At 42.1% G+C, this 22,699-nt stretch overlaps 2 protein-coding genes across 7 annotated transcripts in view; one reads left to right on the forward strand and one right to left on the reverse strand.

Annotated features, from left to right (window-relative positions):
* The first annotated feature begins 630 nt into the window (after positions 1–630).
* On the forward strand, positions 631–19,985 carry LOC110500837 (leukotriene B4 receptor 2). The gene is made up of 7 exons (XM_036957843.2): positions 631–1,007; positions 5,749–6,195; positions 6,578–6,847; positions 9,436–9,539; positions 9,743–9,839; positions 9,976–10,019; positions 16,970–19,985. Exons 2-7 carry the CDS (start codon positions 5,758–5,760, stop codon positions 17,307–17,309), a joined length of 1,293 nt encoding a protein of 430 aa, XP_036813738.2. The 5' UTR covers positions 631–1,007; positions 5,749–5,757; the 3' UTR covers positions 17,310–19,985.
* The window catches only part of LOC110500433 (leukotriene B4 receptor 1), a 4,670-nt gene continuing 1,859 nt past the window's right edge, over positions 19,889–22,699 (reverse strand). Inside the window, exons 2-4 of one of the 6 annotated variants that reach the window (XM_090214523.1) lie at positions 21,453–21,996; positions 20,896–21,125; positions 19,889–20,562 (exon numbers count right to left, since the gene is read on the reverse strand). In XM_090214523.1, coding sequence (XP_090070649.1) covers positions 20,511–20,562; positions 20,896–21,125; positions 21,453–21,995 — 825 coding nt within the window. In that variant the 5' untranslated portion in view covers position 21,996 and the 3' untranslated portion in view covers positions 19,889–20,510. Of the gene's footprint in view, positions 20,563–20,895; positions 21,151–21,452; positions 22,236–22,699 lie in introns of those variants that run through there. The other 5 variants (XM_021577810.3, XM_090214521.1, XM_090214519.1 and 2 more) reach the window with 5 other exon arrangements.

A 22,699-nucleotide genomic window follows, 5' to 3' on the forward strand; every position in this document is an offset into this window, starting at 1 on the left:
AAAGGTCCTCGGTTCTGTACCCTGGTCGATCAGGAGATGTAGGCCTATTTTCAGGAGTCGCATGTTTGTGTTTTGTGTTTTTTCCTCCTTGTCGTAACTCGACCTAACGCCTTGTTACTAAATTTGACTGTTGCTGTCAAATAAGCTTATTGTAGTACTTTAGATACGAAAATATGGTGTATAAAGAGAAAGATGTCAAAATGGCTTCTTTGCCCCATGCACCAGACTCAGTCTTTTCAGTTCAATTAAGTAGCTAACCTCTCAGCGGGGCTCACTTGAAGTGTCAGGTTTTGGACCCTAGATTTGCATAGGGAGTGACGTGTCACATTTTCTGGCCTATCCAGACAAACGAGCGATTTCCTGTGTCTGTGAAACTCTACTTCTAAATTCTGCCCTATGATTCAATCTTTTGAGAATTAGATAAGGTGTTTTAAAAGAGTTTAAATCTCTTGTTGTGCCTTAATTACTCTCTCAATTGATTTTTATCAATTGTTATTGATTATACGTACAACTCAATGTGATTGGCTCATACATTTATTTACTTCTAGAATGTTTAACTCATTTTCTCTCTCTCACTCTCTCGCTCTCTCTCGATTAGATGATAGATTGTGAAACATGTGGGCATGCCATGTGACTAATTCACCTGTTTTTACTGTGTGTGTGTCAATGTGTGCAAGTGTGTGTGTCAATGTGTGCAAGCGTGTGTCTCATCTCTTTTTATACGGCGCGGAGGCGTCATTACATTTATACAAAGATACACCCCCTTCCTTTAACTCTGCTATAGCATGCTACAGCCAGCATGACAGCTCAGGGAAAACGCATCGTTTGAGAGCGCGAGAGAGCGAAAGTAAGGGATAAGGAGGTGAGAACACGTGGAGAGAAAGAGGAGTAGCGAGAAAAGTAGGAAGAAGATAAACATCAAGACTGTAAGAAATGAAATAAAGGAAGTCTCGTCAATCCATGCCTCTAGTCCATCTCTTTCTCTTCCCCAGGATTAGGACTATTTGGTGAGTATGTTTTCCCTCTTTCTTCCCCCACCACCCTCCTGACTCTGGTCCTGTCAGGCAATGGGAGTAGTCAGTGAAGTAAAGTTAACACTAATGAGCTATTACCGTAGCCTCAGATAACAAAAGAGATAGATATACACATCAGAAATAGGAATGCAAATACATTGGTAGTCCCGGGGCCTTATGTCCTATTAAGCAGTTCAGAATAGGAGTTGACATTTAGGATACGTTTGACCTTTTACACTGAGTGTACAAAACAGTAAGAAAACCTGCTCTTTACATGACAGACTGACCAGGTGAATCCTATGATACCTTATTGATGTCACTTGTTAATTCCACTTCAATCATTGTAGATGAAGGGGAGGAAATCGCTTAGAGAATAATTTTTAAGCCTTGAGACAATTGAGACATGAATTTTGTATGTTTGCCATTGAGGGTGAATAGGCAAGACAACATACTTACAACACGGGCCAGCATCCCTGTGGAACGAGTCCATGCCCCGATGAATTGAGGCTGTTCTGAGGGCAAAAGGGTGTGCAACTCAATATTAGGAAGGTGTTCCTAATGTTTTGTACACTCAGTGTAAGTAAATCTTAGTTCAAATGTTCTTGTCCTATCAAAGTAATAACTTAATTAATAATCTGCACACAGCAAGTCAATACATGTCGAACATATTTACACTATTACCCAGTAAAAGAACACACCTTATAATCTAACACACACACACACACACACACCCACACACACACACACACCAAGCAAACCTCCTTGAACTTTCACAGTACTTCTTCTTGTAATTCTGCTTCATTACCTAATTGTTTGCTATAATAAAAGCAAATTAATAGTTGATAAAAAAGAAAGTTAGAGAAATTTAGTAAGAGTTCTCAATATGCGTCTATGGGCATACTACCTCTGTGTTCCCTATTCTAAAGTAAGACCATATTTTTACTTGCAGAATTATTTTCCAGAAATGACCTCGTTGGACAGAAAGGGGCACACCTCTCCTCATAAATGCCATTCAGCCACGATGTAAACAACTAAACTTCCATTTATAATTCCATATATATGAATGTTGACTGTAAAAGATCAGATTATGAATCGCAGAAGGGCAATCCTCCCCACACTCTTGAGCGAAAGCATAAAATGTCTGCCTGATTTGTGTAGTTTGACGACATAAGTGGATTAATATCTGTCATATAGTCACCATTCAAGTCTGATGTAAACAATTCATGTAAACAATTAGTTTCGGGCAAACATTACATGGTTTTGCTCAATTCACATTATACCGTTATATGCCATGCAGCCGACATTCATATCTAGAAGTATAAATCCAGTCTTTGTTGCTAATTGTTTTGGTCAAATTTGGACTTGAATGCTGTATGGCATATGGTTGGGGGTGTTCCCCTTTCTGTCCAATTAGGTCATTTCTGAAGAAAAAAAATCTGCAATTCTTCTGCATGTAAAATTATGGTCACACTTTAGAATAGGGAACACATATTGACGTAGTATGCCCTTATTAGTCCCACATTGAGAACGCTTACTAAGAGTCTTTCTTGTCGAACTTGCTTTTCATCAACTATTAATACATCGTTATTATAGTTAACAATTTGGTTAAGGATTGTCCAGTATTCCATGACTTATGTTTGAATTAGAAAACACTTAATTAAGGCCTAATATATGGCTAATAAAACATTATAAAGGGCTTATAAACTACTTATCTACCTATTTATACACTTCAAATGAGTGGTTAATGTGTGTATCTTAAATTAAAGTGTTACCATGGTTCTAATCTAGACAGTTGCAAGGAAAACACACAATATATTAGATCGTGATTTGTTATGTTTTCTATGCAACCCCTTGGAGTTATTGTTGTGTTCGTTTCGACTCATCTTAGATGTCCTACGGGAGCCACCGCACCTGGGATAAACAGTGTTTTTATGCTAGCTCAAGAACTTGAGGATGTTAGAGTTGTAGCTAATAAACCTGAGGCTGATAGGAAAGAAAAAAGTATTGTTCTTTTAACACAACACTGATCTTATATTAGAACTACATTCTCAGACTATAGTCTTCTCTGGACCAAACACTAAGATATAAGATTTATCCAACATGGCACCTTATTCCCATAGCACCTTACCTAAAGTTGTGCACTACATAGGGAATAGGGTGCCATTTCGAAAGCAGGCATACTCATTTGAAACAGGCCTCGGAGGGAGGTAGACTGATTTCTCAAACACTGTAGCTACAATATATTGTTTGCGTCACCACTCAAGTCTGGTCTAGCTGGTTAGGAATCAGTGGAGTGGAGAAGCCTGTCACAATTCCTCAACATTCCTACACATGTAGAAACTCCTCCCATTGTTTCAGCAAAAGCCTCTGACAAATAAGGACACATACTTTTGGAAGTAAGAATACACACCTTTCGGGGGATTTTTGTCTGATGCTTTGAAATGCAATAAGGTGCATAAAAGACGTAGGCATCAAAATAAAAGTTGTTACTTCAAGAATTTGAAGGTAATGTAGAGTAGTAAGCATGTGTACGCACGCATGGACACGCACAGGCTCGTCGCACACATGCACGCAAGCGCAAGCGCACACACATTACACACGTACACACACACACTGTAATGGAGAACTGTACATTTTATGGTCATTTAGGGTATTATCAACAGTAAAATACTCCAACGTTTTACTGCAGCATACTATCAATAATGATGCATTGTGGGAAAATGTTGTGGGTGTGGCAAACAATTACTGTATGTTGAATGGTACTATAATACACCCCACAGAATAAGGTATTGTACCCTATCTTTGGAGCACCAAATACCTTTTGACCACTATTGGGTGCATAGTATTATTGTTTCTGGTGCATGAATATATTTCGAGGCATGCCTTGTAAGAGGCTATATTTGTTGCACCCACAAGTGAGAACGCTGTACCACTCCAATGTGGTTATAGTTCCCCATGACTCTGTATAGGGGACAGATTTGAGTGGCAGCAAGACTTAAGCCATATTCACACAGGACTAGTATTACTAGGGAATGTTGGTTATTTAATTAATACCCAAGAATGTCCGTTATGCCCGCACTGGCACTGCAGATGGATATTACCACTAGCACAGGACTATTAAAGGCCCAGTGCACTACTTTTGTGAGACATTTATTTTTTTACAATATTAAAAAAAAATATATATATACACTGCTCAAAAAAATGAAGGGAACACTTAAACAACACAATGTAACTCCAAGTCAATCACACTTCTGTGAAATCAAACTGTCCACTTAGGAAGCAACACTGATTGACAATAAATTTCACATGCTGTTGTACAAATGGAATAGACAACAGGTGGAAATTATAGGCAATTATCAAGACACCCCCAATAAAGGAGTGGTTCTGCAGGTGGTGACCACAGACCACTTCTCAGTTCCTATGCTTCCTGGCTGATCTTTTGGTCACTTTTGAATGCTGGCGGTGCTTTCACTCTAGTGGTAGCATGAGACAGTCTACAACCCACACAAGTGGCTCAGGTAGTGCAGCTCATCCAGGATGGCACATCAATGCGAGCTGTGGCAAGAAGGTTTGCTGTGTCTGTCAGCATAGTGTCCAGAGCATGGAGGCGCTACCAGGAGACAGGCCAGTACATCAGGAGATGTGGAGGAGGCCGTAGGAGGGCAACAACCCAGCAGCAGGACCGCTACCTCCGCCTTTGTGCAAGGAGGAGCACTGCCAGAGCCCTACAAAATGACCTCCAGCAGGCCAGTGGTACTCTGGGCAGAGCAAAATTAATTTGGTGGTACAGTAACTGAAAAACTTTGGGAACCACTGGCCTAAACTACACATGTTTGTCTTGCAATTAGAACCGCCACAGTGTTCGTATGGATTATAGCACTACACACTGTCCAATACGAATAAGCGTGTGCGGCAAAGTAAATGTACAGTACACATACATGTTATTCAATCATTGCACCCACACTACTCGCGGGCGTCAGCGAGTGGTCTATGTAGCCAGGTGCTAAAATAGAAATCGATTTGTGACGCTCAACGCGCTGCAAGTCCGGCCTCTCCCATCACCTCACTGGTTTTTAGAAACATATACCCATGCCATCTCCTCATTGGTTTTTAGGAGCATATACCCACTTGGGTGATTGAAAGATCAACTTAGGTCCACATTCCAGTAGGTTGTAGTAATACTGTAAAGTTGGTTGCCAACCGTGAATATTAAGTCCAAAATAAGAAGAATAAGCCTGAGGAATGAGGAGAAATGATGAGAAAGGAATTCAGTTTACCGTTTTATCTGTGGATTAATTGTCGGAGTAGAGGACCTTGTGCATTTTCAGGTAAAATAAAGTGTGCAAGTGTGCGTCTGGTTTGGTCAGAATGTGAGCTTGTTTCGAATCTTATCAGACCTGGGTTCAAATGCTATTTGAAGTCTTTCCAGTACTTTGAGTGTTTGTTCTAGCCTGCCTGGAGTGCCAGGTGCGTGGGATTTGACTATTCTATTGAATTACTAAACCAGGCAAGCTCAATCAAGCACAGATAAAGTATTTGAAATAATTAGTTGAACCTATCATCACATTTTAGTCATTTAGCAGACACTTCAGAGCAATTAGGGTTCAGTGCCTTTGTTAATTAAGGGCACATTGACAGATTTTTCACCTAGTCGGCTCAGCTATTCAGCATTGCTGCTTATACAAGTTCATAAAACATGCCATTGTTTTGAAATCAATAACCTTGTCCCTTGCAGGTCATCACAATGGCCCACAACCAAAGCATTCCCCTTCGCCTCCTGTCCAACTTCTCCCTCCCCCAAATCATCCCTCCATCCCTCACAAACCCCTCCTCATCCCTCTATCCATTCTCCTCCTCTACATCGCCCCCCCTGTTCCTGTCCACCTCCATGCACATCCTGAACACCACCAACACGTCTGTTTTCGGGGGAAACCAAAGCATTGTGGGTAATACCACCTCCACGACAGTAGGGGCTCTCATCCTGTGTCTGGTCTTGCTGCTGGGCCTCCCCGGCAACCTCTTCATCATCTGGAGTATCCTGGCGCGTGCCCGCCGCCGCTCCGTCACCACCCTCCTCATCCTCAATCTAGCGGTGGCCGACGGCTCACTCATGGCGCTCACGCCCTTCTTCGTGATCTACCTGGTCAAGAAGACCTGGGTTTTTGGCAACATCATGTGCAAGGTGGGGGCTCTTTTTCTTGTTGATTGTTGATATAATGGCTCCATTCCAGGCTGACTACATTGCAGTCAGTGCTAGATATTACAAAGCCTGTATAGGTATTAAGCATATCCGCTAACCTCATCATATGATATACCAATCTGATGCCCGACTGTGCAGTCGATGACGTGGCCAGCAACCATTGCTTGATGCAATGCAATGACTGCAATGTAGTCGGCCTGGAACGTGACCAATGTCAATAGACCAGTGACATCATTTTATGCCAAAAGACGGACATATTTCAAAACACATTTGATACTTAACATGCAGTGAGTACTTAACTTTTTCATTGAATCCTTATCCTTTTGAAATGCTAAGAATATGTCTCTCTTTTCGTCTCCATCAGATACTCTTTTACTTGTGCCTAGCCAACATGTACGCCTCCATCCAACTGATCATGCTGATGAGCCTGCACAGGCTGGTGGCCGTGGTGTGGCCTAAGCGTGTCGCTGCACTTGCTGGACGGAAGGCGGTACTGCGCGGAGTGCTGGTGTTGTGGACCATGGTGCTGGTCGCGTCCATCCCTGCGTTGCTGTTCAGGGACGAGCGGAAGACCGTGCACCCCAACGGGAAGAGCCGGGTAGTGTGTGAGTCGTTGCACAAGCAGCAGAGTCATGTGAGTGACGCTATTTACTGACTGACTGGCTTAATACTCTTCATTCCTGGTGGTTCTTGCTTGTATGGTGCCCTATAAATACAGTGCCTTGCGAAAGTATTCGGCCCCCTTGAACTTTGCGAACTTTTGCCACATTTCAGGCTTCAAACATAAAGATATAAAACTGTATTTTTTTTGTGAAGAATCAACAACAAGTGGGACACAATCATGAAGTGGAACGACATTTATTGGATATTTCAAACTTTTTTAACAAATCAAAAACTGAAAAATTGGACGTCCAAAATTATTCAGCCCCTTTACTTTCAGTGCAGCAAACTCTCTCCAGAAGTTCAGTGAGGATCTCTGAATGATCCAATGTTGACCTAAATGACTAATGATGATAAATACAATCCACCTGTGTGTAATCAAGTCTCCGTATAAATGCACCTGCACTGTGATAGTCTCAGAGGTCCATTAAAAGCGCAGAGAGCATCATGAAGAACAAGGAACACACCAGGCAGGTCCGAGATACTGTTGTGAAGAAGTTTAAAGCCGGATTTGGATACAAAAAGATTTCCCAAGCTTTAAACATCCCAAGGAGCACTGTGCAAGCGATAATATTGAAATGGAAGGAGTATCAGACCACTGCAAATCTACCAAGACCTGGCCGTCCCTCTAAACTTTCAGCTCATACAAGGAGAAGACTGATCAGAGATGCAGCCAAGAGGCCCATGATCACTCTGGATGAACTGCAGAGATCTACAGCTGAGGTGGGAGACTCTGTCCATAGGACAACAATCAGTCGTATATTGCACAAATCTGGCCTTTATGGAAGAGTGGCAAGAAGAAAGCCATTTCTTAAAGATATCCATAAAAAGTGTTGTTTAAAGTTTGCCACAAGCCACCTGGGAGACACACCAAACATGTGGAAGAAGGTGCTCTGGTCAGATGAAACCAAAATGGAACTTTTTGGCAACAATGCAAAACGTTATGTTTGGCGTAAAAGCAACACAGCTGAACACACCATCCCCACTGTCAAACATGGTGGTGGCAGCATCATGGTTTGGGCCTGCTTTTCTTCAGCAGGGACAGGGAAGATGGTTAAAATTGATGGGAAGATGGATGGAGCCAAATACAGGACCATTCTGGAAGAAAACCTGATGGAGTCTGCAAAATACCTGAGACTGGGACGGAGATTTGTCTTCCAACAAGACAATGATCCAAAACATAAAGCAAAATCGACAATGGAATGGTTCAAAAATAAACATATCCAGGTGTTAGAATGGCCAAGTCAAAGTCCAGACCTGAATCCAATCGAGAATCTGTGGAAAGAACTGAAAACTGCTGTTCACAAATGCTCTCCATCCAACCTCACTGAGTTCGAGCTGTTTTGCAAGGAGGAATGGGAAAACATTTCAGTCTCTCGATGTGCAAAACTGATAGACATACCCCAAGCGACTTACAGCTGTAATCGCAGCAAAAGGTGGCGTTACAAAGTATTAACTTAAGGGGGCTGAATAATTTTGCACGACCAATTTTTCAGTTTTTGATTTGTTAAAAAAGTTTGAAATATCCAATAAATGTCGTTCCACTTCATGATTGTGTCCCACTTGTTGTTGATTCTTCACAAAAAATACAGTTTTATATCTTTATGTTTGAAGCCTGAAATGTGGCGAAAGGTCGCAAAGTTCAAGGGGGCCGAATACTTTCGCAAGGCACTGTATATATGCAAAAACAACACTCATAACGATCGGAAAGAAGTAAAAAAAGACAAATAGAAACAAATTGTAGTATATAAATACAAATAGAAAAGATAATCAAATTATTACACTATTACCCTATTGCTAACAAAAAACACACAAAACTAAATTGCACAAAGCCTATATCTCTAAATACACAAATAGAATAACACACTTATAAAGAAGAGAACCTGATTATTACACCTTTGCACTTCAAACAAGAAATACACAAACTAAATCGCACAACTAATTGAAATGACTAATTACATTAATACCGTACAAAGTAAGAGTTGCGCTATTTGATACATTCACCCGCTCCCCCTACCTCGGGCTTCCAGTGGGGAGACCTGAGGTCAACCCACCCCGCCCCCTCCCTATCTCGTGCTTCTGAGTGGGAGACCTTCCCAGGTATTAGCCTGCCTAGCTCACAAACTAGAATCGGGGCGCTCACAGGGTGTCCCACATCATTGACCTGACATGCAAATGAGAGATAGAAAACCAATCGCACAAATGTCACCATTCGGTGTATATATTCTATTTTTTTGTGTGGGTGCCCCTTGCTGCCCCCGGCAGGATGCCGGCTGTACATGTCACCTATGCCTAAATCCGCCACTGACTATAGGGCTTGCATGTGAGTGATGGGAGAAGAAGAGCATTTCATCAACAATTAAAGACTTGTATGTCAGTTGAGAGAAGAAGAAAGTACTTACTTTTCATGATGGCTTTCTATCACCGTAGCATCTGTAGTCAGATCATCCATAAAAACATTGTTAGGTATTGAGTATAAATATTACATTGCTTTTGTGTATATAGCGTCACTGACACTAAACAATCAAGCTGTCGATGAAGGTGATCTCTATGCTGATACAGGTGGTGCTCCAGTACACGTTGGAAACAGTGCTGGGATTTGTAGTTCCTTACGGGGTGATTATAGGCAGCTACATCTGCATCCTGCGGAGGATCAGGCAGACAAGGTTCACTGTTTTACTACTGTTTTACTATCTTTCATTTATTGATCTTGATCTTAATTACCATTTTCTCGATCTTCATTTCATATTTGGCTAGAATGTATTGTTTTTCCTCATCTTTCTCACTTCATGTTATGTTTGTTTGTGAAGCACTTTGAAATGCATTTTTTGTAAGACTGTGCCGTATAAATAACATTTGATTTGACCAGGTTCAGGAGGAGGATCCGCAGTGAGAATCTCATCCTGGCCATCGTGGTAACCTTCGGTGTCTTCTGGTTGCCCTACCATGTCATCAACATTGTGCAGGTATTGCGTGTTTTGTGTGTGAGTTTTATAGCCAGGGCCTCACACTCCCTATTGGGGCTAAAACAATAGGTGCTGCTGTAACATGACTGTCTGTTATGATGAAATATGTTCTCATAGATTAAATATGTCCTTACAGGTTGCTGCCGCACTTTCTCCAAAGGATTCAACTCTAAAAGCAAGGTAGGCTCACTAAAAGGGCTTTCTAAATGACTGTGTCATAACATCCTCATCCCCTTTTGTGTTTGTAGTGTCATAATAACCTTTCATTAATTTTATTATCATCAAATCCCAAACTCAATTTTCATTAAAAGAAAGAACAGCCCTGTTTTCGCTCCCTCGCTCGCTCCCTCCCTCCAATGGTATTATCAAGAGTAAAAAAAAAAATCTGACTGAAAATTTAACTGCAACGTACTGTAAATTATGGAGCATTGTAGGATATTGCTGTTATCAAATCACATTTTATTGGTCACATACACATATTTAGCAGATGTTATTGAGGGTGTGCAAAATACTTGTGTTCCTAGCTCCAGCAGAGCAGTAGTATCTAACAATTCACAACAATACACCAATCTAAAAGTAAAATACTGGAATCAAGAAATATATAAATATTAGGACGAGCAATGGCACTGACTAAAGAACTGTATCGAATACAGTTAATACATATGAGATGAGTAAAGCAGTATGTAAACATTATTAAAGTGACTAGTGTTCCATTATTAAAGTGGCCAGTGATTCCATGTATATACGGCAGCAGCCTCTAAGGTGCAGGGTTGAGTAGCCAGGTGGTAGCCAGCTAGAGATGGCTATTTAACAGTCTGATGCCCTTCAGTTAGAAGCTGTGTTTCAGTCTCTCGGTCCCAGCTTTGATGCACCTGTACTGACCTCGCCTTCTGGATGATAGCGGGGTGAACAGGCCGTGGCTCTGGTGGTTGATGTCTTTGATGATCATTTTTGCCTTCCTGTGACACCGGTCGCTGTAGGTGTCCTGGAGGGCAGGCAGTGTGCCCCTGGTGATGCTTAAGGCAGACCACACCACCCTCTGGAGAGCCCTGTGGTTGCGGGAGGTGCAGTTGTGTACCAGGCAGTGATACAGCCAGACAGGATGCTCTCAATTGTGCATCTGTAAAAGTGTCTGAGGGTCTTAGGGGCCAAGACAAATTTCTCCAGAGTTTGAAGAGGCGCTGTTGCACCTTCTTCACCACACTATCTGTGTGGGTGGACTATTTCAGTTTGTCTGTGATGTGTACACTGAGGAACTGAAACCTTCCACCTTCTCCACTGTGGTCCCGTTGATGTGGATTGGGTTGTGCTCCCTGTTTCCTTTTGATGATTAAGTTGGAGTCTTACTTGGCCACGCAGTCATGGATGAACAAGGGAGTACTGGAGGGGGCTGAGCATGCACCATTGTGGGGCCCCTGTGTCGAGGGTCAGCGAAGTGGAGGTGTTGTTTCCTACCTTCATCACTTGGGGGCGGCCTGTCAGGAAGTCCAGGACCCAGTTGCACAGGGTGGGGTTCAGACCCAGGGCCCCGATTTTAATGATGAGCTTGGCGGGTACTCTGATGTTGAAGGCTGAGCTTTAGTCAATGAACAGCATTCTGACGAAGGTATTCCTCTTGTCCAGATGGGATCGGGTAGTGTGCAGTGTGATGGTGATTGCATTGTCTGTGGTTCTATTCGGGCGGTGAGCAAATTGAAGTGGGTCTAGGGTGTCAGGTAAGGTAGAGGTGATATGATCCTTAACTAGTCTCTCAAAACACTTCATGACGACAGGAGTTCTACGGGGCGAAAGTCATTTAGTTCAGTTACCTTTGCTTTCTTGGGTAAAGGAACAATGGTGGACATCTTGAAGCCTGGGATAAGGAAAGATTGAATATGTCCGTAAAAAATCCAGCCAGCTGGTCTGCGCATGCTCTGAGGACGTGGTTAGAGATGCCGTCTTGGCTGGCAGCCTTGCGAGGGTTAACACGCTTTAAATGTCTTACTCACGTTGGCCACGGAGAATGAGAGCGCACAGTCCTTCGGAGTGGGCTGCGTCGGTGGCACTGTGTTATCCTCAAAGGGGGTGAAGTTGTTTAGCTTGTCTGAGTTTTCACCCTAATCTATTGCACCTGATTCTAATAATTAGCTGGTTTATGCACTGAATTAGGTTAGTTACAACTGGGGTTGGACTGAAACCTACAGGAGGGTAGCTCTCCAGGAACCGGGTTAGAGAGCCCTGCTGTAGACCCAGCCACATACGTCTCATGTCTGAGCCGTTGAATTGCGACTCCACTTTGCGACGCCACATTGTCTCTGTACTGATGTTTTGCCTGTTTGATTGCCTTATGGAAGGAATAACTATACTGTTTGTATTCAACCATATTTCCAGTTACCTTTCCATGGTTAAATGCGGTGGTTCACGCTTTCAGTTTTGCGTGAATGCTGCCATCTATCCACAGTTTCTGGTTTGGGTAGGTTTTAATAGTCACCATGGGAACAACATCTCCTATACACTTCCTGATGAACTCAGTCACATTGTCCGTGTAAACGTCAATGTTATTCTCAGAGGCTACCCGGAACGTATCCCAGTCTTCGTGATCAAAACAATCTTGAAGCATGGATTCTGATTGGTCAGGCCAGCGTTGAATAGACCTTAGCGCGGGTACTTCGTGTTTGAGTTTCTGGAGGAGCAAAATGGAGTCGTGATCTGATTTGCCGGAGGGAGGGCCTTGTAGGCATCTTGAAAAGGTGGTCTAGTGTTTTCCCTAAGCGAGTAATACAGTCAATGTGTTGATAGCGTTTTCTGCAAATTTGCTTTGTTAAAATCCCCAGCTACAATAAATGTGGCCTCAGGATATGTTGTTTGCAGTTTGCATAAAGTCCAGTGTAGTTCCTTTAGGGCAGTCGTGGTATCGGCTTGAGGGGGAACATACACGGCTGTGACTATAACCGAAGAGAATTCTCTTGGGAGGCAATACGGTTGGCATTTGATTGTGAGGTATTCTAGGTTGGGTGAACAAAAGGACTTGAGTTTCTGTAGGTTATCTCAATCACGCCATGAGTAGTTAATCATGAAACATACACCCCCGCCTTTCTTCTTCCTGGAGAGTTCTTTATTCTTGTGTGCGCGATGAACTAAGAACCCAGCTGGCTGTATGGACGGGGACAGTATATCCCGACAGAGCCATGATTCTGTGAAACAGAGTATATTACAGTCCCTGATGTCTCTCAGTTCGGAGGTCCTCGCGTTAAGCTTGACTACTTCATTGTCCAGAGACTGAACATTAGCGAGTAATATACTCTGAATGGTACTGTAATTCTACCCGACAGAATAGAGTTCCGTACCATATCTTTGGAGCCCCAAAAACCTTTTGAACACTAGTGGTTGCATAGTATTGTTGTTTCTGGCTCATTAACATATTTTGAGGCGTGCCTTTATAAGAGGGTATATTTTTTGCACCCGTGAGGGAGAATGCTGTACAAATTTAACCGGTCTAGGACACCGTTTCTGCTAACGGAATCCCCCCCCAACATTCCGCTGAAAAGGCAGCGCGGGAAATTCAAAAATATATTTATATATATTTAACTTTCACACATTAACAAGTCCAATACAGCAAATGAAAGATAAACATCTTGTTAATCTACCCATCGTGTCCGATTTTTAAAAATGTTTTACAGCGAAAACACAACATATATTTGTTAGATCACCACCAAATCCAAAAAAACACACAGCCATTTTTCCCAGCCAAAGATAGTCACAAAAGCAGAATTAGAGAAAACATGAATCACTAACCTTTGATAATCTTCATCAGATAACACTCATATGACATCATGTTACACAATACATTTATGTTTTGTTCGATAATATGTATATTTATATCCACAAATCTCGGTTTACATTGGCGCCATGTTCAGAAATGCCTCCAAAAATATCCGGAGTAATTACAGAGAGTCACGTCATATAACAGAAATACTCATCATAGACTTTGACGAAAGATACATGTTTTACATTTAAGTAATGATACACTGGTTCTTAATGCAACCGCTGTGGCAGATTTTTTAAAAACGTTACAAAAAAAGCATACCATGCAATAATCTGAGACGGCGCTCAGAAGTAAATATATTTCTCCGCCATGTTGGAGTCAACAAATACAAAATTACATCATAAATATTCCCTTACCTTTGATGATCTTTCATCAGAATGCAGTGCAAGGACTCCTAGTTCCGCAATAAATCATTGTTTTGTTCGATAATGTCCATTACTAGTGTCCAATTAGCTACTTTTGCTAGCACGTTTAGTTCACACGTCCAAAAGCTGAGGCTGGGCCAGGCGAACTCAGACGAAAACTTCAATAAGTTATATTCCAGGTCGAATAAACTGGTCAATCTAAGTAGAGAATCAATCTTCAGGATGTTATTATCATATATATCCAATAACGTTCCAACCGGAGCATTCATTTTTGTCTACAGAGTAATGGAATGCAAGGCGATATAATGACTACTGCGCGTAACCAGGAACTGGCATTCTGCCAGACCAGTGACTCAAATAGCTGCCATCCGGTCCCACATCACACTAGAGGCTTCATTCCACGTTCTACTGACTGTTGACATCTAGTGGAAGGCGTAGGAAGTGTGAACAGATCCATATCTTATTTGGATGTGAATAGGCAATGAGTTGAAAATCAACCAGCCCCAGAATTTCCACTTCCTGTTTGGAAGTTTGCCTGCCCTATGAGTTCTGTTATACTCACAGACATAATTCAATCAGTTTTAGAAACTTCAGAGTTTTCTATCCAATAGTAATAATAATATGCATATATTAGCATCTGGGACAGAGTAGGAGGCAGTTCACTATGAGCACGCAATTCATCCAAAGTGAAAATGCTGCCCCCTATCCCTAAAAGGTTTAACTCTTATGTCGTTATAGTTCCCCATCATTTTAAAATGTATAGGGGACAGATTGGAGTGGCAGAAAGTCTTAAACATTAAATCAGGGGTGTCAAACTCATTTCATGTAGGGTCTAGAGTCTGCCCTAATATGTAAACACTTTACCTAGTAGCCAACCTGCTTGCACCAATCCCTTGTATTTACAGTAAAATACTGTGAAATACATACAGTTGAAGTCGGAATTTTACATACACTTAGGTTGGAGTCAATAAAACTAGTTTTTCAAACACTCCACAAATTTCTTGTTAACAAACTATAGTTTTGGCAAGTCGATTAGGACATCTACTTTGTGCATGACACAGTTTGCAACTGCACATGGGAACAAAGATCGTACTTTTTGGTCGCAAATGAGTCTTCCAAATGGACAATTTTTCCAACAATTGTTTAGACTAATTATTTCACTTATGTATCACAATTCCAGTGGGCCAGAAATGTACATACAGTAAGTTTGTCTGTGCCTTTAAACAGCTTGGAAAATTCCAGAAAATTATATCATGGCTTTAGAAGCTTCTGATAGGCTAATTGATACCATTTGTGTCAATTGGAGGCGTACCTGTGAATGTATTTCAAGGCCTACCTTCAAACTCAGTGCCTCTTTGCTTGACATCATGGGAAAATCAGAAGAAATCAGCCAAGACCTCGTAACAAAATTGTAGACCTCCACAAGTCTGGCTCATCCTTGGGAGCAATTTCCAAACGTCTGAAGGTACCATGTTCATCTACACAAACAATAGTACCAAATATAAACACCATGGGACCACGCAGCTGTCATACCGCTCAGGAAGGAGATGCGTTCTCTCTCCTAGAAATGAACATACTTTGATGCGAAAAGTGTAAATCAATCCCAGAACAACAGCAAAGGACCTTGTGAAGATGCTGGAGGAAAAAGGTACAAAAGTATCTATATCCCCAGTAAAACGATTCCTATATCGACATAACCTGAAAGGCCACTCAGCAAGGAAGAAACCACTGCTCCAAAACCGCTATAAAAAAGCCAGACTACAGTTTGCAACTGCACATGGGGACAAAGATCGTACTTTTTGGAGAAATGTCCTCTGGTCTGATGAAACAAAAGTAGAACTGTTTGGCCATAATGACCATCATTATGTTTGGAGGAAAAAGGGGGAGGCTTGACAGCTGAAGAACACCATCCCAACCATGAAGCATGGGGGTAGCAGCATCATGTTGTGGGGGTGCTTTGCTGCAGGTGGGACTGGTGCACTTCACAAAATAGATGGCATCATGAGGAAAAAATTATGTGGATATATTGAAGCAACATCTCAAAACATCAGTCAGGAAGTTGAAGCTTGGTCGCAAATGAGTCTTCCAAATGGACAATGACCCCAAGCATACTTCCAAAGTTGTGGCAAAATGGCTTAAGGACAACAAAGTCAAGGTATTGGAGTGGCCATCACAAAGCCCTGACCTCAATCCCATAGAACGTTCGTGGGCAGAAATGAAAAGGCGTGTGCGAGCAAGGAGGCCTACAAACCTGATTCAGTTACACCAGCTCTGTCAGGAGGAATGGGCTAAAATTCACCCAAGTTATTGTTGGAAGCTTGTGGAAGGCTACCCGAAACGTTTGACCCAAGTTAAACAATTTAAAGGCAATGCTACCAAATACTAACATACTGTTCTCTCTGATAATGCAAGGCTAACGGTACCGATGCACCAGCAGGACCCTTAACAGCTTCCACTCCCAAGCCATAAGGCTGCTAAATAGTTATTCTATGTAGCTATTTGGTTAACTATTTAACTATCTGCATTTACCCTTTTTGCACTAACCTTTTTGAGTCATCACGTACACTGCTGCTACTGTTGATTATCTGTCACTTTAATCCTAGTATTATGTACATACAGTATTGACCTCAATTGCCATGTACCTTTTCAGATTGACTCTGTATTGGCACCCCATGTATATAGCCAAGTTATCGTTAGTCATTATTTCTCAATTTTCTTTCTCTCTGCATTGTTGGAAAGTGCCCGTAAGCAATCATTTCACTGTTAGTCTACTCCTGTTGTTTACAAAGCATGTGACTAATCAAATTTGTTTTGAAAAAAACAACATAATTTTGCTTGGCTGTAAGTTACTGTCAAATTCATGGCAACCCGTTTACAGTCCTCTGTATCTACCCCCCCCCCCCCCCCCTCCCCATCCACCTGTATCTCCCTCCCTCCATTCCTCTCACTCCCTCCCCAAGGCTTGACCCTATTTGGCAGACCAGCCGTGCGGTCACCTCAGCCCTGGCCTTCATCAGCAGCTGTGCCAACCCTGTCCTCTACACTTTTGTTGGCAAGTCCTACATCAGGCGGGACGGCTTTGCCTTCATGGCCCGCTTGTTCGAGGGCACGGCGCAGGACTCTGGGACAAGGAAGAGCCGACAGAACAGCCAGAATAGCCGGGAGAGAGACAGGGATGCAAAGGAGGTCGGACTGAAGGGAAAGGAGGGAGACCTAGAGTCGACTACCAGCTCCAATGTCATGAGTCCCGTCTGTGTGAAACCTGTTAAGAATGGCAAGCCGGGCCCGATTCTGACTTAGGAAATTATGCCTTTCTTTTGCACATCTTTCCTACACATTTCTCAGTAGTTTACCTTATGAAGGTGAGTAATGGGCTTCGCAGGAGTGGTTCCCTTACGCGCACTGAAGAAATGTCATTCACCTGCTGAAAACCCTCTTACTTACTGGCCAACAGATTTTCTTGTGGAGTTTTCAGTACATTTATTTAGCCATCCCTTTAAATATGGCGTACCTTTTAGTTTTGTTTACAGACTCAATACAATATATCGAGAGAATCGGTTCAGAATATTAGGGATCAGTTAAAGAAAGCCATCTTAGTATATATGTGCATACTCATCTCAGTTTCAGCATCAAGTGGTAGATTTTAAAATACTCTGATCTTTTAGATTATTTAGGGTTAGGAAATTATTTGTGAATCCTAAAAAAAAGGTTTGGAGGAAGAAAATGGGTTGGATTCATTCAGAAAATTGCCACGTTCAGATCTTTAACTCATGGTAATTTTGGATGATTAGTGAACAAAGAATTATAATAGGGAGAATAGTGTGAAATAGTAGGCTATACCCTCATCTATTTCCTGCACTAACCATGGAACTGTGTGATGACACATCCAAGTATTGCACCATACGTTGTGTTCAAACTGTTACGTTTGGTCTGTGCTCCTCTCCATAATGATTGAATTAGCTATGTCTTAAAATATATATATAAAATATATATATATATAACTGTTACTAATGATCCTCACCAACAACCACATGCCCGTGATGGAGTTTACAGAGGAAGCAAATGAAGGTTAACAAAATAATGTAATTAAATGGAACAATAATGTAGACTACACCAACTGAAGGGAACTAACAGTAAATTGGCAGTTGAATATGTGTTGTTATTAGGCCTACTGACGATTGATGCTGATAGTGACTAATATTTAACATGATAGAAATAGGAAACAGAGAAGGTCGGGGTAGCCTATAAATCAAGACATTCGAGAGTGCCCATCCCAGCAAGGTAAGGCCTTAAATTCTGCCTAATGGCACAGCATTTCATGAACTTCGCTGTGGGAAAGTTGATATGCTTCAGTTTTCTACCATTTGACTGGTTTCACATATGCCTCCAGCAAATATAAGATAAAATATCTAAAACCGGTGTCATTTATATGTAAAATTCCCTTATCCAAAGGGATGACTCATTTACCTAGCTCTTCCCAATAGCTCTTATCAAGTTATAAATTAGACAAAAATTAAGTAGATACTTTTCCCACGTTTTTCCTTATTCATGGTTTCCTCATGCTAAAGGTGAATAGCATGCTTAAATTCAAGGTCAGAATACGCATAGAGAGGAAAGTGCATAAAAAAGCATTTACACCCCATTTACACATGCTTAACTATTGGCCCGATTCCGATTTAGGAATTTATGCCTTTCCTATGCATGCCTTTCCTACGCATGCTTTTCCTATGCACTTTTCAGTATTTGGCATTCAGACTTATTTAGTCGTGTAAAGCGCTCTGCATGAGTGGCTACCTTGCGCACTTTGAATAAATGGCATTCAACTGCTGAAAACCCTCCCCCATATGCTGGGCAACAGATTTTCTCTTGGAGTTTTCATTCAATGGGGTTTTCCTATAGTTCTGGTCTCCAATTTTCATCTTTGCAAATTATGAGAGCACACAATTAGAATTCTGAATAAATGCATGGCTATTTATATCCTATTTCACTGTGCAATACAGTAACTGTCATGTTGATAAGACTTTCAGTTTGCTTCCATATGGCTGTTTTCACATAAGGACAAGTTATCTAAAACAATTACTATGTGTATTTACAATCCCCTTCTCAAAACGGATTACTCATTTACCTAGCTCTTATAAATAGATATGATCAAGTTGTAAATTACAGTGCATGGAGAAATGGTGTTATTTCTATTGGAACAAATTAAGTAGATGCTTTTTCTACTTTGAACCGGGAGGTTTGCTAGACCTTATTCATGGTTTCCTCACGTAAAGGTGGTGGAATTATTAGGGAATTAAGTCAAGGTCAGAATACGACGTATCTGTAGACACTCACCTCACGACGTATCTGTAGACACTCACGCCTCACCTTCATTTATTCGGTCTCCACCTCGAACGAATAACGGATGAATAGCATACTATTCCCATGCTTAAATTCAAGGTTAGAATACGCATTGAGAGGAAAACGCATTTTAAAAAAGGAATAAAGTTCAATTTACACACGCTTAACTCTGGTCGGAAACTGGGCCATAGTGACTGGAAGATGAATGAGTTGGATGCTATTTCAGAAGCTGTTTTGGAGGGAATGTTTCCTGTAGTTTGCATGGTTGGCCACTAGATGTGCAAGTCATGTTTCCTAATGGTTCATGACTGACTTACCGACTGACTGAACCATATCTCTGTTTTTAGAGGTGGTGATTCAAGCTCAGTGGGTGGTGGAGTGAATTTAGTCAATTGTCTTTACAGTATGCTTTGTCTGACTCTCTCTCCTTCTCTCCATTTGTGTGTGTGCGAGTGCATGTGATTTACTGCTGTAAGTACACTACAATACCAAATTGTTAGAGTAAAAAGAGCACTGTATAATGTAAAGTGTTACCAATATTTGTATAATTGTTTACCACATTTATTTGATCAAAGGCATTAAGACATGTTGTGTTTGTGCCAGTGCAAGAAAATTAAAAACACTTTTCTCAGAGAAGATATGGCTGCCGTTGATTGATTAGGAAACTCTTAGAGGTGAGATCGACATTCACAACAAGACAGCTATAAGAAGAGTCATGACCGACTGGCAAGCAATAGCATGCAGGACTTTAACAATCAGTCCAGTCATTTCTTTTGCCTTCAGGGAATTAGTTTCCCTCCTCTTCCTCCTTTTTTCCTGGAACAATTGTCATCTCTTTTTCTTGTTCTGCCTCCTCGTCCTCCTTCTCCACCTCTCTTTTCCCTGGAACCATTGTCATCTCTTCAACCTCTCCCTCTGGTTTCCCACCTCCCCAGTCCTCCTTCTCTTTCTCTCTACCGCTACCATCATGCTTTGCTCTCACGCTGGGCATGTCCATGTTGGTGGCCGTCCCCTCAAGCAGCTGTGCCACGCCCCCCAAACACCTGGAGGAGGAGCCATAGATTGTGAGGGAGGAGCCAGAGCAGGAGCCAGCCATGGCATAGAGCAGAGGGTTGACAGCACTGCTGAGGTAAGCTAAAGCTATGACCACTGTCCTAGCTCTCAGACAGAACCCCAGCAAATCCGTGGAAGACCCAGAGAGAACGGCCCCCACCTGAAACAAGGAATCATACGTTTCATTATGAACTTGAACTATGTCTACAGACAGTAGATTTGTGTTTTAATGCTATTTTTTTTAATCCCCAATTTCGATCTTGTCTCATCGCTGCAACTCCCCAACGGGCTCAGGAGGCAAAGGTCGAGTCATGATTCCTCCGAAACATGACCCGCCAAACCGTGCTTCTTAATACCCGCACCAATGTGTCAGAGAAAACACTGTTCACCTGACGACTGAGGTCGGCCTGCATGCGCCCGCCCCGCCACAAGGAGTTGCTAGAGCGCGATGTGCTAACTAAAACAGATACTTTATTTACATAAGTATTCAGACCCTTTAATATATATGCCCACTTGCAGGATGTTGACCAGGTGGTACGGAGCCCACAAGAGGGCGAAAGTCACGACTATCAGTGTGATGAGGCGGTTGGTCTTCCTGTAGGAGCGGTGGTGCCAGTGGGCACGACTGGATGCTAAGGCATGAGCGATGCGTAAGTAGCAGAACGTCATGATGCTGAAGGGGACCAGGAACGCAGTAACTGTTTCTAGGGAATAGTGGAACACCTGGTGGAGAGGATAGGACGAGAAACTATTTGATTTCATTATTAACGTGTCTTCAGGATGCCAAGCCCACATGGGGTTACATTTTAGTACGAGTGTAATGACATATTTTATCTACTTAAATTGCAGTTCTTGTCTGTTACAAATAAATGCATCAAAAACTGTTGACAGATTGATCAATTGTTTTAGCTATATCCACATCTATTTAGAATAAATATGCATATAGAATTTTAAAAAATCTACGATATGTTTTATGGAAAACAGATGAAATAATGTGGTGTACAATACTAAAATAAGATGTATGAAGGAATATTCTGTCAGTAAAGTTACCTGGTGGGCGGGCCCGGGGTGATGCGTGGTACACTCCCCCTTTTGGACCTGGCGGTACACAAGCTGAGGAGTGGGCAGCACCGTAGCCAGCGCCCACACCACACCCATGATAGGAAAGAGCCTCGACTTCGTCCGGACACGCTGGGACCAGAAAGGGTGTAGCACGCCATGGAGTCGGTCGACCCCCATCAAGGTAATCAATAGGATGCTGAGGTACATGTTGATGCCACAGACGTAATGCAGGAGCTTACACATTACCTCTCCAAACTCCCAGACTCTGGCCTTGAAGAGCTGGTGAATAAAGAAGGGTGCAGAGAGCAGCACGAGTGCGTCAGCGGCCGCTAGCTGGAGGATGAAGAGGGACGTGATGGAACGGCGACTCAGGCGGAATAGTATGGTCCAAACCACTAGGAGGTTTCCGGGGAGACCCAAGGCCATAGCAACCAGGAGAAAGGAGATTCCGACAGAATAAGGGATGGAGGGGTTGGGAGCGGATGAGTCGGTAGAGAAGTAGGTGGTGGTATTCCATGCTGTGGATTCCATCCTGAGAGTCGGAATCGAGAAAGAGCGACAGAGAGGGAGAGCGACACAGACCGAGAGAGACGTAAAACAAGTGGGGGAGGAAATAGATGATTTTATCATTGAGAAAGAGGAAGTTGCTTGATTCATTGTTTAGCAACCCTGTGACACAGATTGTGAAAGGTATGTGTGCAGTACATTTTGTAGTGAATTTCAATCACATATAGACAGTAGGTTACTTAAGACTGACAGGAAAGGAGGATGGGTGGGCATATACAGTGCCTTGCGAAAGTATTCGGCCCCCTTGAACTTTGCGACCTTTTGCCACATTTCAGGCTTCAAACATAAAGATATAAAACTGTATTTTTTTGTGAAGAATCAACAACAAGTGGGACACAATCATGAAGTGGAACGACATTTATTGGATATTTCAAACTTTTTTAACAAATCAAAAACTGAAAAATTGGGCGTGCAAAATTATTCAGCCCCTTTCAGTGCAGCAAACTCTCTCCAGAAGTTCAGTCAGGATCTCTGAATGATCCAATGTTGACCTAAATGACTAATGATGATAAATACAATCCACCTGTGTGTAATCAAGTCTCCGTATAAATGCACCTGCACTGTGATAGTCTCAGAGGTCCGTTAAAAGCGCAGAGAGCATCATGAAGAACAAGGAACACACCAGGCAGGTCCGAGATACTGTTGTGAAGAAGTTTAAAGCCGGATTT

The sequence above is a fragment of the Oncorhynchus mykiss genome, chromosome 21 (assembly GCF_057628025.1).
Source record: "Oncorhynchus mykiss isolate SJ-2025 chromosome 21, ASM5762802v1, whole genome shotgun sequence".
NCBI lineage: Eukaryota > Metazoa > Chordata > Actinopteri > Salmoniformes > Salmonidae > Oncorhynchus > Oncorhynchus mykiss.

What these genes read in the sequence shown, in the direction of transcription:
- LOC110500837 (XM_036957843.2), top strand. Translation starts at nt 5,758, where the DNA reads ATGGCCCACAACCAAAGCATTCCCCTTCGCCTCCTGTCCAACTTCTCC. An exon ending in TGCACAAGCAGCAGAGTCAT is followed by an intron (nt 6,848 to 9,435) that starts GTGAGTGACGCT and finishes ATGCTGATACAG; the next exon opens with GTGGTGCTCCAGTACACGTT. An exon ending in ATGTCATCAACATTGTGCAG is followed by an intron (nt 9,840 to 9,975) that starts GTATTGCGTGTT and finishes ATGTCCTTACAG; the next exon opens with GTTGCTGCCGCACTTTCTCC.